The following is an 18,126-nucleotide window of genomic DNA, read 5'->3' on the forward strand; positions in this document are numbered from 1 at the left end:
AAAGTAACTTAACATTGTATAACCTCCTACCTGGAAAGCTTTGCCCCCTCTGGATCCCCTAAAAAGTATACCTATCATTAATATCTGACAAGCTAAAATGGGGCTAGAAATGCTCCATAAAGTAAGGTGTAGACCCTGCAGAGGGTTATAATTATGTAAGGTGTTTCAAACACCAATACAACCAGTAAATTTCAAGAAAATTTCCAATTTTTTAAGGGTTTCTTTTTTATTTGAAGTTTTCATGTGAATATTTTAACCTAACCAACATTATACTAGAGATTTACCTTTTATATGTTTCATAATGTTTAAGCTTTCATGTCATAAATCATTATCAAACTATGAATATTAACCTTATACATGATATAACCTAAATGTTTGCAGAAATCAAATTACATGCATCATTCCACTTTCAAGTACTGCATTGTAAGATTTAAATCTATATTTCAGGGCCCACAAGAAAACCCGCAGCGTTGTCAAGAGAGGCATCGGGCAGCTGAAGCGACGTTTTCACGTGCTGCACAGCGAGATCCGAGTTGGTCCTCCATCCAAGGTCTGCCAAATAGTAGAAGTTTGTGCACTGCTGCACAACATCTGCAAAGTCAGAAATATCATTCTTCCAGAAGAAGAAGATGAAAATCTGGCTGCAGCCGAGGATGGAGGCAACGAGGAGCAACCCCCAGTACAGGAAGTTCAACGTCGCCGTGAAGGAATCCTGTACAGGGATGAATTTGTGGTGCTTCACTTCAAGTAAGTAACACAACACATAATGCTGATTACAGTAGCATTCTTATTTTTTTTCCCCTCTGTCACTTTCTGTTATTTGTATTTATATGTCAGTCTTGTTTTGTTATGTTCACTGTTATGTTGGTGAATTCATCTTCCTTCCCTCACTCTCTACCAGTCAACCTCTACTGCAAAGATGGGGTTTTTCACAGATACAACAATATCAATGTTCAGCCTTACAATATCTAAATTGGTTATGAATTTTGATCTCAGGAACATCTTAAAAAAAATTAACAACACATTTTAACAGCTAACTTAAATGATTCTTTCTTAGTTATTTTTCACTTATTTTTATGAGTGTGGCACAGACTACAGTATCAAATGTTCTGTAGTTTTCACTTTTGTAAGAAGAAAGGGGCTTCTTGAAATTATTTTCCTACGTATATATATATATATATATATATATATATATATATATATATATATATATATATATATATATATATATATATATATATATATATATATATATATATATATATATATATACACGTCTTTCTTTTACAGCATTGATGAGTGATGATACACCAGTGTCATCACTGCTGAGATTGGTGTCATTTTCATGTAAGTAACATTTTTTTTTTCTATATGTGTAGTAGCTAAGTAGATTGTAGGTCCAGCATATAGAAAGTGTATTTAATTTTGTGTACACAGTAATATTTAGTTGATTGGTTACAAACAAAAACAAAATATTTTATTACTTATATCTTTATTACAACTTTTTATTTATTTGTTTGAAGTACTCTATTTTTTGTACGTAGTACAAGTACTTAGCCTTTTCGGCTTCTTGTTGGCTTTTCTGAGCCTTTATAGACTCCTCAAGGAGTGCAAGTTCAAGTCGTCTTTTTTTTTTTTGCAGGTGTATGACCTCCCAGCAAACAAATCTACGTCGTCACCACGTGACGGTCACGTGGCGCTGTTGTTGTAGGGACGTTATATTTCTACGTGAATTTCACGTAGATGTGTCGACACGAATCGACGTGGAAAGAACGTCGAAATGCACGTGAAAAAGTCCCTTGAATTCCACTTGTGGAGCACTTTACTTTATTCTCCCCATATATATATATATATATATATATATATATATATATATATATATATATATATATATATATATATATATATATATATATATATATATATATATATATATATATATATATATATATATATATATATATATATATATATATATATATATATATATATATATATATATATATATATATATATATATATATATATATATATATATATATATATATATATATATATATATATATATATATATATATATATATATATATATATATATAATTGTCATGGAAATAAAAAGTCTATACTTGAAATGAGAAATTTATTTTAGCAAAAAAAGTACCATTCAGGAGATGAAGACTACATGGGAAGGAGAATGATGGACATGGAGTTGCAGGGCAGGCACCGGTGAGGGAGACCCTGCTGCGCTGGCAGGACGAAGTGAAGGGGGGCATCAGGGAGAGGCAGCTGGAGGAGGAGATGGTGGTGGACCGGAAATGTCAACAGAGGAAGAAGAAGACTGCAGCCATGGCATCTTCTCGTTTCAACTGCGGCTAGTCAGAGGAATTTGATGACTCTTCTACAAAATGCTCACGTCTCTTTTGCTCAGGTTCCTGCGGGAAGAAGCAGTTTACTCAGCACACGCGACACTGCAGCCACAAGATTTGTGAGACATATATATATATATATATATATATATATATATATATATATATATATATATATATATATATATATATATATATATATATATATATATATATATATATATATATATATATATATATATATATATATATATATATATATATATATATATATATATATATATATATATATATATATATATATATATATATATATATATATATATATATATATATATATATATATATATATATATATATATATATATATATATATATATATATATATATATATATATATATATATATATATATATATATATATATATATATATATATATATATATATATATATATATATATATATATATATATATATATATATATATATATATATATATATATATATATATATATATATATATATATATATATATATATATATATATATATATATATATATATATATATATATATATATATATATATATATATATATATATATATATATATATATATATATATATATATATATATATATATATATATATATATATATATATATATATATATATATATATATATATATATATATATATATATATATATATATATATATATATATATATATATATATATATATATATATATATATATATATATATATATATATATATATATATATATATATATATATATATATATATATATATATATATATATATATATATATATATATATATATATATATATATATATATATATATATATATATATATATATATATATATATATATATATATATATATATATATATATATATATATATATATATATATATATATATATATATATATATATATATATATATATATATATATATATATATATATATATATATATATATATATATATATATATATATATATATATATATATATATATATATATATATATATATATATATATATATATATATATATATATATATATATATATATATATATATATATATATATATATATATATATATATATATATATATATATATATATATATATATATATATATATATATATATATATATATATATATATATATATATATATATATATATATATATATATATATATATATATATATATATATATATATATATATATATATATATATATATATATATATATATATATATATATATATATATATATATATATATATATATATATATATATATATATATATATATATATATATATATATATATATATATATATATATATATATATATATATATATATATATATATATATATATATATATATATATATATATATATATATATATATATATATATATATATATATATATATATATATATATATATATATATATATATATATATATATATATATATATATATATATATATATATATATATATATATATATATATATATATATATATATATATATATATATATATATATATATATATATATATATATATATATATATATATATATATATATATATATATATATATATATATATATATATATATATATATATATATATATATATATATATATATATATATATATATATATATATATATATATATATATATATATATATATATATATATATATATATATATATATATATATATATATATATATATATATATATATATATATATATATATATATATATATATATATATATATATATATATATATATATATATATATATATATATATATATATATATATATATATATATATATATATATATATATATATATATATATATATATATATATATATATATATATATATATATATATATATATATATATATATATATATATATATATATATATATATATATATATATATATATATATATATATATATATATATATATATATATATATATATATATATATATATATATATATATATATATATATATATATATATATATATATATATATATATATATATATATATATATATATATATATATATATATATATATATATATATATATATATATATATATATATATATATATATATATATATATATATATATATATATATATATATATATATATAGGAGCTGCGGTTGTGTGTGTGTGTGTTCACTAATTTTAAAAATAAAGACTTCTTACTAAGTTGAGAGGGAATAGCAAAACTGGAGAAATGAGGATCAGAACTCACCTTGTATTTTTGGCCACCTTTCCTCTTAGGAGCATGCTTCAGGGCCTCACTAATTTGATGCTCCACTGCAGAGGTTTTTGCTTCTTTGTAGGTTCTCATGCATGCTCCTTTGGGTAAAGAAACCAAAGCATATGAATGTCAGACAAATTTTTGTTTTAGTGTCAAGCATAGGACACACTATTTTCATAACATTACTACATATACTGCTTTGAGTCAGATGAAAACAAGCAATTCTGCACACTTACTGATGATAACTTTGCAGATGGGAAGATCACTAAATGGTAGCTTCCCTTTCTTTCCTTTGAGGCTGTAAAACGACCACACGGAATTAGTTCCAAGCTTTTAAAATCCTCCGGACAGCATCGCCAAGGCTGTGCCCTCCAAAAGATGACAAATACAGTGTCTGCAACAAATAATAGTAGGACCATAAATACAAGAAGATATGATTCTTCAAGACAAAAATAATCTTATATCAATATTCAAAATATCATGAAACTTTCTCATATTCAAATTTATACATTTTTATTTTACCAAATTCCTTTTGAAAGATTGATCAGCCAATTTAGAGTTTAGGTCATCCAGTTCCTCCAAGCTGCTTACTGGAGCTGGCAGTACATCCTCCACATCATCCCCTAGCCCACTGGAAGAAGACTGTAGGCAGCTTAACATCAGCCGCTGGTTTTCCTGGATTGTCTTGAAGTTTGCCATTACAGCGCTCTTGAACTCTGCATCAGGAAGAAAGATTTTCAGTCACAAAGTAATATTTCTAGAAGGTTGATTGTTACTGTCACTGGCAGACTATGAAAAAAAATGCAAGTTTTAATTTTTAAATACACTTAATACGTAAACAATGAAGGCATGCTCTACCTGCAAACTCTGTCTGTGAAACAGGTACAAGTTCTGTTGCACCTCGGTCTGATGAAGCTGTCAGAAATTTAATGTGTATAAGCACCTTGTGTGTGTGTGTGTGTGTGTGTGTGTGTGTGTGTGTGTGTGTGTGTGTGTGTGTGTGTGTGTGTTTCTGTTAATTTCATATATCAGCATTGCAGTTTAGGTCTACCCTGAGATGAGGTGAATGAAAATAAATCACTTTGTATAATCATAAGGATATGGATTTCGTTTACATATCATACAAATTAAAATTACCTGATGTGTATTTTTTTTTCAAATCTTGTGCGTTAACATGTATTATTTCTGAGGACCGTGATGAGGATCTGGTTTTGAAGGATGCATCAGACCATTCTGTAGGGAAAATGGTAATAAAAATAATAGTGGAACTTATATAACTACTATGGTGAAAGTTTCCCCAAAGACAGAAATTTGTAAATACAAGCTTTGTTGTCATACATACCTGGGGAGGAAAATCTTTCATGAACAACTGAGTTTTTGGTATGATGCGAGCTTGTTTTGGAAAGTCCAACTGAAAGGTAATTGGGTACAAATTCACTGTATGTTGTGGTTCTTAACTCATGGAATTGTGAACATATTCGCACACATACTGGCAAAAGTTTCGTGCAATATAGAAAAAAAAAACATGCTTACCATTTAGGTGAGGAGATTGTGGCAGAACAGCTACAGATGGAGTGTGGGAGAACTCAGGATTATCGCCTTCATCTGTATAAGTTTACGAGCATACTAGTCATTTTGAGTTTGTCTTGTTGTCATAATGAATTAATTAAGGACACATATATGAACAAACCATTCTGTTCAATTGCCAGCATAAGCTATTACAAACCAAAGAATATAATAACGTATAAGAAAAATCTTACCATCAGCTTCATCTGAGAAGTCATATCTAGCAGGCTTTTTGGTAACTCTGCTTTTTGGACCTTCAGGTTCTGTTTCAACATTTGACGTAACCTCTGCTCTCCTGGACAGTTCCTGGGCCTTGCTGTAGGTTTCTGTGGCGCAAAAAAAATTTACGTATGTAGTTTAAATTTTCATACATGGCATTACAAGCATAAAATTATTCAGATGTTAATAATAATTTACACCTGTCATACCTGCAGATGAAAAATCCTTATCTCGTATGAATTCCATTTTTCTTTATCTGGGATTTCTTCCTTTTTCACCTTGGCTGCAGCACCTGCCCTTGGAGGCCAGTAACAAAACAGACCCTGAAATTAAAAGATTAGCACACTGTTAATATCAACGATGCATATACAAAACCAAGATTTATATTTCAAGTACTTATATCTTAACTGTCAGAGAGTATTTGTATAACGAGCAAGATCATCTGTCTGTTACTCCTTAAACCCGTTAGCATGCACCATCAACATCTTTAAAGGGAAACTCACTTTTCTTTATGCATTATCCATGACTTGGGAACAACTTCAACTGCCTTTTCATCCAGAAACTCCACAACTACAAATGACATCTGTTAAAATATATTTAAAATTAATGATACATTTCCATGATCACAGGCAGCAAATTCTACACTGTAACCATTTAACATTCAAACTTTTCTACTTAAAAGTTTCCTCACCTGATAGTTTTCAGAATTCATGCAGTATTGCTAGGATTTTTGTGTGTCTTCCACTTCTACTATGTACCATAATTGCCTTTGTTTTTAGGTCGCTTTTTTTAATAAATTTCATATAACTTTTTGCTGTATTTATCTGATAAACTCCAATAATCTTGGAATCACATGGGTCATTAAATGCTGATTCTGTTCTGTTGTACACTCTGCACAGTATTTTCTGGTTTCCTTCATCATCTCTTTGGTGTGATAAGGCCACTGCTTCACAACAAGATGAATCATCCAAAATATATGTATTGTCAGGTTTGTTAGTGCAGATGATTTTCTTAAACTTTGCAGGTTTCATTTCACCTGGGTCATTCTCCAGTTCATGAATTCTTTTTACAACTTGTGATAAAGCATTTTTTCCTGATCTAACCATTTTCTTCAGTTTATACAGATAGTTCTCAAATGGAAATGCTGCACAGACATCCAAGCTTCCAAACCAACCAGCATCTTCTGCAAGGTGAAGCATGCTATGGACATTGTACACTAAGAACTCATTGCCATAGAGTTCCCGACCTCGTTTAACAAAATACACCAGTAGTTGGTGAGCATAGCCCTTATGCATCTGAATAAGTCTTGGTGACACAAGAATGCACAGAGCAACAGAAAGAGTCATAAAATGAGCATAAAGGTCACCTCTTAGGCTGCCTTTAAGAACAAGTTTGCCAGTATACAACAAAAACTGTCTGAATTCGGTTGCCTTCCATCTGTCAATTTCAGAAGGCTTCTAGGTTTTCGTGCAAAGTTGCTGGGGACAAACTGTTGCATTTCTAAGAGTTTCTTGTTGATTTCTTCAACATGCCTCTGCGTAATCCTAGTTTCTTTTTTTCCTTTTATCCATATCAGGAGTAAGCGCCTCATCACACCAAGGCAGGCTTGATGCATGTAATCTATTGGAAATGATTTTATTAGATCCACAGGAAGAGCTGTAAAAGGGGAAACCCCACAATGGTGCTCTTCTTGAATCTGGTCTCTAAATGACTCATTAGTGCGCAAGACAATATTATCAATTTCCTGATAGGTAAGCCTTCCATACCAAACTCCTTTTGTGTACACTTATCGCATCCATAGTAACCTGAATATTGTTTAGTGGCTTTAACCATTGCTCTTGCAGGGGCATCACAAACGATGCTTTTCAGTGTTACATGTATTTTAAACTCCTCATACTGAATGCCATGCTGCAGTATGTCATTCAGCTCTCTGATCGTGTCATTCAAGAAATCTAAATTGCATGGCTTTGACGATCCACACGTTAAAGCGACAGGAAAGACAGTTACTGGCTGAATCATGATAGCACACAGCACTGGCCACATGCATGTGTTTGAGCTTTTAAATAGTGGAAGGCCATCAATATTGAGGGACACTTCCAGATTTTGTGTATTTTGTTTTGTTTGTCGAGGATATTTTTCAAAATTTTTTAGTAATGATTCTTTGAGTCCCAAATAAATGTAGCTCATTCCAGATTTGTCTTCAATCTTCACATTTCTTTCAGTTTTCAATAAGGTGCGAGCAGATAAGGGTAGAGAATTATGGCCATTTGATCTTAATAGCTTTAGCAAATCATCAGCAGCATTGTGTTTTATTTGGTGTTTATTTATCCAAGATATTAGGTCACTTGAAATATTTCTTCCTTCATCTGATGACAATGAATCAGATGAATAAAAGGATTTTCTTCAATCAAACACCATGTTTCATCACCATCCTCACTACTTTCTGTACTATGTGGTGCTACATCTTCCACAGACAAGTCCTTCGCATTTTCTGAAGAGTGAATTATATCTGCACATAAATCAACAGAATCGTTACTGTCACTGCTACGGTCTTTTGTTGAACATGTTGCAATTTTTTTTGCAAATCTTTTTCTAGCTATCCAACTTCTCTGATATTGCTTTCGTTTTTCCTTTCGATCCATTTAAAACCTGGAAATCAAAGAAATGCACTAGTTTCATACTACAGATATTAGTTACACTGAAAAAAGTTGGGTGAGATAAAACAAATATCTTTTATGACTTAAAAAACATTAATGACGGAAGACGCATTGATTGCTGTACAGATTTAGGGTCAGCTAGTGGCCGAAGAATCTTTTGGATATCGATAAAATTCATTGGGGTGTCATTGAAGTATCTTTGAACATCATTGGTGTTCATTGGGATAACACTGGGTTAACTGAAGGCAAAGTAAGTAAAAAAATTATAGATGTTAGTCTACATGTTAACTACTTTAATTGTAATGCCCATGCATGTGTGTGTGTGTGTGTGTGTGTGTGTGTGTGTGTGTGTGTGTGTGTGTGTGTGTGTGTGTGTGTTCATAGTGCTTAAATACAAAACATTACCTTAAAAAAACTCGTTTACTTGAAACCAGAATGGCAGGCAGGTACAGAAGCAAGGGCAAGTACAGCTACACCAAGGATTATGGCATTCACACCCTTGGGATATGTAGTTAATTATGGTGGAAATTGTATTCTGCAGCTCCAGAGAACAGCTGATGCGTAGAATGACGTATGTGCCATCAAATGATACACTAATGTTCATTGCAGGGATCCCACTGTTTGAAGCTGTTGTCTTTGTCATTCTGTCAGTGGAAAAAAAAGACTTACAAGTTCCTGGATTCTTACTTTATAATGCCATCCTCTTATTATAGATAAAGCTACTTACTGTCTGTCAGGCCTAAAAACCTCCAATATATAAAAATTACATAATTACACCTCAGCCGCGATGTTACCAGGCCACACACAGACTACGTGACAGCTATACACTTATATAATTCCAACCGCGCACTTAAAACACCAGAATATAAGTAAACTAAGTGAAAATGTGTAACACTAAATCACACATAAAACCACATGTGATTACACCAAAATTATGTTAGATAACAGCTAGCCAGACCACGTACGTGACGCCTCTACACACTTAAATGCTTACAAAACATGCACGCACTTAAAAAATCATTATGGCATTCACACCCTTGGGATATGTAGTTAATTATGGTGGAAATTGTATTCTGCAGCTCCAGAGAACGCTTTAAAAAGTATTACACTCCTCTAAATCACGCATGAAAACCAATTATACCACCAAAATTACGTCAGATTACAACCAGGCAACGTAAAGTACCATTATATAAGTAATCTAAGTTAAAAAGGTTTAACACTCCTGTAAATCACACATACAAAACCACTACTACACCACCAAAACTACGTTAGATTACCTCATCAGCCATGGTATAAGTTTGCGCAAGGACAGACAAACAGGTACCAATCATGTACTAGAATATGGGGCTTGCGTTAAAATATATCCTACGCACGTTAATTTCACCTCTTATATGTAACTTGCACGTCTACTTAAGCCTTGGACACTCCAGACTAAGTTAGAATGGTGAATAATGACATGGAAAGTGTAAAAATTGTGATACACGGCGTGCATTGTTAACCCACGCTGTCCCTCGCCACTACATTTTTCATCACATTTCACCTTCAACACAATTTACAGGGATGATCTGCCGCTCTACCTAATCCCTGAGCACTTAATGTCATGTGTGTAGGTGTAACAAAGGTGGGGGAAAGGTGTAAATGACGTAAAAAAGATAAAAACTCACCACATTATCCGTGGCGGGTAAGCACATGCAGCAGGCGGCGGAGGAACGTGCGGGAGAGTTGCCGCTGATCGAACACTTTACAAACTATTAATGTTTATTTCGTCATATTTATATATATTACTGTTATTCTTAGTGTTTATCACGTTTTAAATTACACTGATTTGTTTTCCGGAATTGTATTTAACGTGGAAGATCTTATATACGGGGTTCTGTGCATGCTGCGTCAGCTGAAATTTAATCCCCGGCTGGCTGGCGGGAAGAGTGCCGAGGCAGCAAATTTTAGCGTAAACACCTCCGACGCTGCTTCGTCCTTCCTTCCTATATAGAGGGAGGAAGCCATTATAACAGAAAGGAGAATAATAATAATAATAATAATAATAATAATAATAATAATAATAATAGTAATAATACGCATGACAGGTTCTTCATATATAAATATCAATATATATATATATATATATATATATATATATATATATATATATATATATATATATATATATATATATATATATATATATATATATATATATATATATATATATATATATATATATATATATATATATATATATATATATATATATATATATATATATATATATATATATATATATATATATATATATATATATATATATATATATATATATATATATATATATATATATATATATATATATATATATATATATATATATATATATATATATATATATATATATATATATATATATATATATATATATATATAATATATATATATATATATATATATATATATATATATATATATATATATATATATATATATATATATATATATATATATATATATATATATATATATATATATATATATATATTTTCTTATATAATATATATTTATTTTTAATATATATATATATATATATATATATATATATATATATATATATATATATATATATATATATATATATATATATATATATATATATATATATATATATATATATATATATATATATATATATATATATATATATATATATATATATATATATATATATATATATATATATATATATATATATATATATATATATATATATATATATATATATATATATATATATATATATATATATATATATATATATATATATATATATATATATATATATATATATATATATATATATATATATATATATATATATATATATATATATATATATATATATATATATATATATATATATATATATATATATATATATATATATATATATATATATATATATATATATATATATATATATATATATATATATATATATATATATATATATATATATATATATATATATATATATATATATATATATATATATATATATATATATATATATATATATATATATATATATATATATATATATATATATATATATATATATATATATATATATATATATATATATATATATATATATATATATATATATATATATATATATATATATATATATATATATATATATATATATATATATATATATATATATATATATATATATATAGAGAGAGAGAGAGAGAGAGAGAGAGAGAGAGAGAGAGAGAGAGAGAGAGAGAGAGAGATCACATGCTTAAGTCAATGTTGAAATGCAACGTTATATAAACGTTCCACAACCCCATAAGATCTTTCTTATTACAGCATATTTATTAAGATCCTGTATCATCATAATTATATTGCACAAAGTATTTTAACAATATACCTAAAACAAGAAACACCTTATAGTTTTGTTAGGAGGATGACTTCCTTTGATGATCTCATCCTTCATATCCTTCATTGTTACCTTTCAAAGCGCAAGTCGATGGTGAAACGTAACGTTATGGAAACATGATCGTTACGTTCAACGACCTCAAATTTTTTTTATTTCATTACAGTACATTTAGTTAGGTCATACATCACGAGAAAACAAAGTATTAACATTCAAAGCACAAAAAGTGCATTAAACTGTTTTAGGTGGATGGCCTTCGCAACGTGGATACTACGTGGCTCTTACGTGAAAAAAAAATTCACCTTATTTCATTACAGTATATTTAGTTAGGTCATACATCACGGGAAAACAAAATATTAACATTGAAAACACAAGACATGCCTTAAACTTTGTTAGGTGGATGGAATTCGTGACGTGGATACTACGTGGCCCTTACGTGAAATAAAAAATTCACCTTATTTTCACCATTACGTCACGTGAAAATTACGTAGTGTGTTTGCTGGGTATTGCAGAAAATTCAGACAACATTATGGCCTAATATTGCTAAATCTACAAGTGGCTTTCCCCTTGTTAAGGAAGGTGTATTCAATTATATTTTCCTTATTGGTGCAACCATGAATTGATACATTTTGGGGTTCCAAAATATCAATAATTAGCTCATCAAGCTGGGAGAGAGGAGGTTGGGCAGGAGGTCCACCACCTGAAAAGTATAATATAATCTTATAGGTGATGAATTGCAGATACAAATAAATAATTTAAAAAGAACATATTTTCACATAATGTAAGTCAGATGTGTGGTTGGAGTAATATTATTTGTCAGAGGTAAACACTGCATCATAATTAGTATGTGCAGTAAATGTATCCACTTCATCAGAAAAAAAAAAAACAGGAAATGGCTGGCACTTTATACAGGGGACAAACAATTACCATTAGTCACTAGTACAAAACCTTCAATATTACTGCTGCCTTATTTAAAGCAGGAAATTTACTAAAATTAATTTCTTAAGGTAGTTAGGTTCCATGATCTAAATCTCAAGTGACCTTAGCAGTACACCTGCTGAAGCTTAGTTTTTACCCAAATACCACTAAACTTATCTACAAAAAAAAAAAATAAATAAATAAATAAACAACCATAAATATATACATAAAACAAATAGATAACTTTAATGATTATATATAATTAGTGAAGTAAGGCAATTTCACTTTAAGAATAATAAATACACACATTCAAAATAATCCACTGCTGGATATCAGCAGTGGATATAATCCACTGCTGATATCCATAATACACAAGAAATTATTAGTAAGCAGAGCTATACACATTTCCTATACTCCTCACTTATTCATATCAACTAAATACAGAGGATATATATATATATATATATATATATATATATATATATATATATATATATATATATATATATATATATATATCCTCGTATTTAGTTGAGTTATAGATGAATAAGTGAGGAGTGATTTAGCTCAGGAAATGTGTGGAAGTAACAGTTGTTAGCCTAGCTCTGCTTACTACTTAATTTCTTGTGTATTATGGATATCAGCAGTGGATTATTTTGAATGTGTAATTACTTTTCTTTAAGTGAAATTGCCTTACCTATTCAAAGCAATGCTTAAAAGAAATAATAAGATGAATCAGATTTTTTTTGGTAGGGTGAAACTGAAATTTCTATCAAGCTCAAACACATTAAAATCTTGCTACAACTCACACAAATAAAAAAAAAAAAAAAAGCTCACAAATTAATAGCTCTTACCCGTGGCAGTCATTGCTTTTCTTTGCTTGCTGGCGTTCTCCCTTGCCTCTGATTTTATAATTTGCCAGCGTTTCTGGCACTCTTTCTCAGTGCGAGGAATGCCTGACAAGGCAGACACCTCCTCACAGATGCTCCTCCAAGCAGCATTTTTGGCTTGCTTGGAGCAGCCAGCTGTGGAAAAGTCACTCCGGAGTACTTTTGAATGACTCTTGTATAGCTGGGCCAGATGAAAAGTTTCATCTAGCGTCCAATTCGCCTTTCTGTTCCTTTTCTTTTCTTGCGACTCTTGGGTTGCCATGATGCGCGTGTGAAATTGGCGCCAAATTGTAGTTTTGTCAAAATGAAGATGCCTTCAGTTTTTAAGGTTGAAATGAAGAGGTGAGTGTTTAAAACTAACTAAATAAATATTTTTTTTTATGTAGAGTATATTTTTTACGTATTTTCATCTGTTTCTTGCGAAATTCTTCTAAAAACATTACATAACGTCTGCTCATGTTAGCGGTTAGCGGTGTAAGCGCCTAAAGACGGTTACCTAACAAAGCATCCTCCTAGGAAAGATTCTTAGCGCTTAAGACTCGTAGGTTAAGTATTTTTCCTAACTAAGACGGCATCTTTGTGGAGTTTTATAAGTACGGCCCCAGGTATCGCCTGGAGGAGGACATTCTAAAACTTGCTAACACTCAGTTCATAAGCCTAGGTAGCGCCCGCCGTGAACTCCTGTACCGCCAGAAGGACGGTACTGGTGCGAAATCTTACGCTGCACTGGCGGCTCGCTCTTCTGCTGAGTTGGCCGGTCCTAAGACGACAACTCCTGCTACCTCTCACTCTGTTGGGGCGGGTGGTCCTGTTCATTTGGCCAATAGGTTTGCCCTATTCTCTGAAAACTCGGTTGAGTCAACTCTTAGAAATGACGAGACAAATACGGACTTGACCAAAGTCACCCATGTAGTAGATGTCCATTTGCCACTTGTATCGCCTAAGCCTTTGAAGGCCCTGACGGCACCGCGGCTCCGCGGAGTCGATAGATTTAGCTCAGCCTAAACAGTCTAAAAAAAAATAAAGTTTCTCCCGGTGTACGTGATCATGAGTCCTCGAGGGACCGTTTTGCAATGGTAGTTCCAGTAGTTTCTGTCCAGCCTCCTGTGACGCCCTCCGTCTCAGATCGGGCTTCTTGTGATGAGGACGGTCTGAGCATGGAGACGTCCGATGATATTGTCACAGCCGTCCTTCGTGGACCCACTGTATAGGAAAGTGCAGTCCAGCCTGATCTTCGTCCTCCGAGGACTGGTAAAAGTGATGATAGTTCGTATCACCTACCGATAAGCCGAAAGGCTGCTGTCCAACGACCCGGCACATCTCAACCCCCGGTATCTTCTCGTCGTTTGATTATTTCTAGTCAGGTCAGTCACGGGCAGCCTCAAAAGGCTCGCTCGTCCACTGCACCCAAATAGTCGTCTTCAAGCTTCTACAGTGGAACTGTAGAGGCCTTCGCGCCTCGTGGGGGGAACTCCGAGCTTTGCTGTCGGAGTTCTCTCCAGCCTGTGTAGCTCTACAAGAGACTATGATAGGTGATAGTACTTATTCTAGTCCTCCTGGCTATCGTGCCTTTTTTAACACTCCTTTCCCTGACCAGGGTCACTACGGTGGCACAGCTATTCTAGTACGTCAGGATATACCTGTTATCCCGGTACAACTTAACTCTCCCCTTCAGGTGGTTGCTGTTAAGGTCTGTATGGGACGACTGTACACAATCTGCAGTTTATATCTCCCTCCTCGGCTTCCTGTCTCCAGGGGTGAGCTTGACGGCCTGGTGCGTCAGCTACCTTCGCCATTCCTCTTGTTGGGAGACTTTCACGGCCGTCACCCATTGTGGGATGAAGGTACTAGTAATCCCCGTGTGGTTTTAATCGGTTCTTTTATTGAGGATGAGGGATTGGAGGTTTTAAATTCTGGGGATGTTACACATTTCCATAGTCCTACTGGGACCTTTACTGCTATCGATCTTTCTATTTGTACATCTAATTCTTTACTAGGTTTTAATTGGCGGGTCCTACTAGATTTACACGGTAGTGACCACTTTCCGATTTTATTAGAATCTGTGAAATCTGAGCCACAGTCCCGGCCCCCACGCTGGGTTTTGGACGAGGCAGATTGGCTTCGATTCACAGACCTTAGCTCTTTTATCCGTCCGCTGGCTGACTTTTCTACTTGTGCTGAGGCTGTTGATTATTTTACCGATTTTTTAATTTCAGTAGCGCTTCAGACAATCCTTAGAACGTCAGGTCGCTTTACTAAGCGCCCCGTTCCTTAGTGGAACGCAGCATGCACTGCAGCGGTGAAAGAGAAACGGGCAGGTTTCTTTCGTTTCCGGCGACATCGTGGGGATCCGCCGTGTCTGGAAGCTTTTCGGCGCTGCCGAGCTCGGACCCGCCGCATTTTGAAAGAGGCACAAAGAGCCTTTTTGAAAGCTTATGTGTCTTCCATTAATGCCCAAACTCCTCTTACGGATGTCTTTAACAAAGTCCGGCGAATTGCTGGGAAGTATTCTGCTCCTCCCCACCAGTTTTGTTGTTTGCTGGGCGAACGGTGGCAGACCCTAGGACTGTCGCTGACCTGTTCGCGGAGCACTTTGCCAATGTTTCCCGGAGGCATCCTGCAGCTCCTGGCTCACGTCACCGCCAGAGAATGGAATCTCTAGGCATAAATTTTTCTTCCGCAGGAGGGGAGTCTTATAATGTCCCCTTCTCTGCCTCCGAGTTGCGGACTGCTTTGTCCCAGTGTCATGACTCTTCTCCTGGCCCAGATGATATTTCATATGCCTTCTTGCGCCACATGTCTGACAGTGCTTTTAACTTTTTATTAAACCTTTATAATATGATTTGGCATACCGGTGACTTTCCTACTTCTTGGGCCGTGGCATTGGTTCTCTCATTTCCGAAGCCTGGGAAGGATCATCTCCAGGCTACGAATTACCGTCCTATATCTTTGACGTCTTGTATTTGTAAAGTGTTAGAAAAAATGGTAAATGTAAGACTCATGTGGTACTTGGAGAGGGGAAAGTACTTGTCATCGGTACAGTACGGCTTATGAAATTGAGGTCTCCTACGGATGCTCTTTTATCACTAGAGTCTTCTATTTTTGATGCCATCGTTTATCACCACTACCAGGTTACTGTATTTTTTTACCTGGATAAGGCCTACGACACAGCTTGGTGTCATGGGATTTTACGTTCCTTGTTTAGTTTTGGTCTCCGTGGCCACCTTCCTATTTTTATCCAGCAGTTTTTATCCAGACGTTTTTTACGGGTTCGTCTGGGGTGCATTGCCTGGAACGTACCTGGTGAGCATCACGGCAATAGAAACAATAAGCTGCACCATTACAATGCTCCTCTGAATGTGAGTTGAGTGCAGAGTAATTACCACATCGGGAAGCTTCTTTACACGAGCTTTTGCCGTGACCGTACCCATAGCATGAGAAGCACTGAAGAGGACGGGAAATAAAACGCCTCAGCCTAAGATTAATAGGTCCGATATTAACACGGTCAGGGAGGGTGGAACCAAAAAAGGTGAGAAGGACCATGTTAGAGGAGTTCCTCATCTTAGTCACCTTTTGCACAGAGGTAGGACACGTTGCTAGTGTTTCCTCCTCTGGAAATTCATAAAGGTTTTGACTATAAACACAACCTTTACTATAATTAAAGGTGGGATGAGCCTTAACAGTCCCAAACATGCTGTCAGTAGGGCATGGGAGATGTTGCAACATCCTCGCTTGTGTAATAATA

General features: G+C 31.4%; 2 protein-coding genes and 2 long non-coding RNA genes across 7 annotated transcripts in view; 2 read left to right on the top strand and 2 right to left on the bottom strand.

Moving 5' to 3' along the window:
- Positions 1–460: 460 nt before the first annotated feature.
- On the top strand, positions 461–1,833 carry LOC123509137. The gene is made up of 3 exons (XR_006676139.1): positions 461–747; positions 1,291–1,347; positions 1,643–1,833. It is a non-coding gene; the product is annotated as an uncharacterized LOC123509137 (long non-coding RNA).
- Positions 1,834–2,126: 293 nt separating this feature from the next.
- Positions 2,127–6,836, bottom strand: LOC123509143. 4 transcript variants are annotated; one of them, XM_045263342.1, is made up of 10 exons: positions 6,696–6,834; positions 6,462–6,593; positions 6,235–6,306; positions 6,044–6,112; positions 5,839–5,934; positions 5,560–5,616; positions 5,293–5,417; positions 4,938–4,999; positions 4,693–4,799; positions 2,127–2,432 (listed from the first exon to the last, which is right to left on the bottom strand). In XM_045263342.1, the coding sequence occupies exons 1-8, from the start codon at positions 6,730–6,732 to the stop codon at positions 4,967–4,969; spliced, it is 621 nt and encodes a 206-aa protein (XP_045119277.1). In that variant the 5' UTR covers positions 6,733–6,834; the 3' UTR covers positions 2,127–2,432; positions 4,693–4,799; positions 4,938–4,966. The 4 variants fall into 4 exon arrangements, with proteins under 4 accessions (XP_045119277.1, XP_045119252.1, XP_045119271.1 ...); XM_045263317.1 differs by having other exon boundaries at positions 5,224–5,417; XM_045263336.1 differs by lacking the exon at positions 5,560–5,616 and having other exon boundaries at positions 5,224–5,417; positions 6,696–6,836.
- Positions 6,837–7,040: 204 nt separating this feature from the next.
- LOC123509163 lies at positions 7,041–11,109 on the bottom strand. Its single transcript, XR_006676149.1, has 3 exons — positions 10,808–11,109; positions 9,549–9,787; positions 7,041–7,069 (listed from the first exon to the last, which is right to left on the bottom strand). It is a non-coding gene; the product is annotated as an uncharacterized LOC123509163 (long non-coding RNA).
- A 3,334-nt stretch (positions 11,110–14,443) lies between these two features.
- The window catches only part of LOC123508383 (collagen alpha-1(XVIII) chain-like), a 6,843-nt gene continuing 3,160 nt past the window's right edge, over positions 14,444–18,126 (top strand). The window contains exon 1 of the mRNA XM_045262087.1: positions 14,444–14,537. Within this exon, the coding sequence (XP_045118022.1) occupies positions 14,444–14,537 (94 nt within the window). The remainder of the gene's footprint in view (positions 14,538–18,126) is intronic.

This window comes from Portunus trituberculatus, chromosome 3 (genome assembly GCF_017591435.1).
Source record: "Portunus trituberculatus isolate SZX2019 chromosome 3, ASM1759143v1, whole genome shotgun sequence".
In the NCBI taxonomy this organism is placed as follows: domain Eukaryota; kingdom Metazoa; phylum Arthropoda; class Malacostraca; order Decapoda; family Portunidae; genus Portunus; species Portunus trituberculatus.

Excerpts from the sequence above, each read along its gene's own strand:
- LOC123509143 (XM_045263317.1), bottom strand. The coding sequence starts at position 6,732 with ATGGAATTCATACGAGATAAGGATTTTTCATCTGCAG. Across the intron at positions 6,594-6,695 it reads TAAGGATTTTTCATCTGCAG|AAACCTACAGCAAGGCCCAG; the intron begins GTATGACAGGTG and ends TTTGCGCCACAG. Across the intron at positions 5,935-6,043 it reads TGAAAGATTTTCCTCCCCAG|AATGGTCTGATGCATCCTTC; the intron begins GTATGTATGACA and ends TTTTCCCTACAG.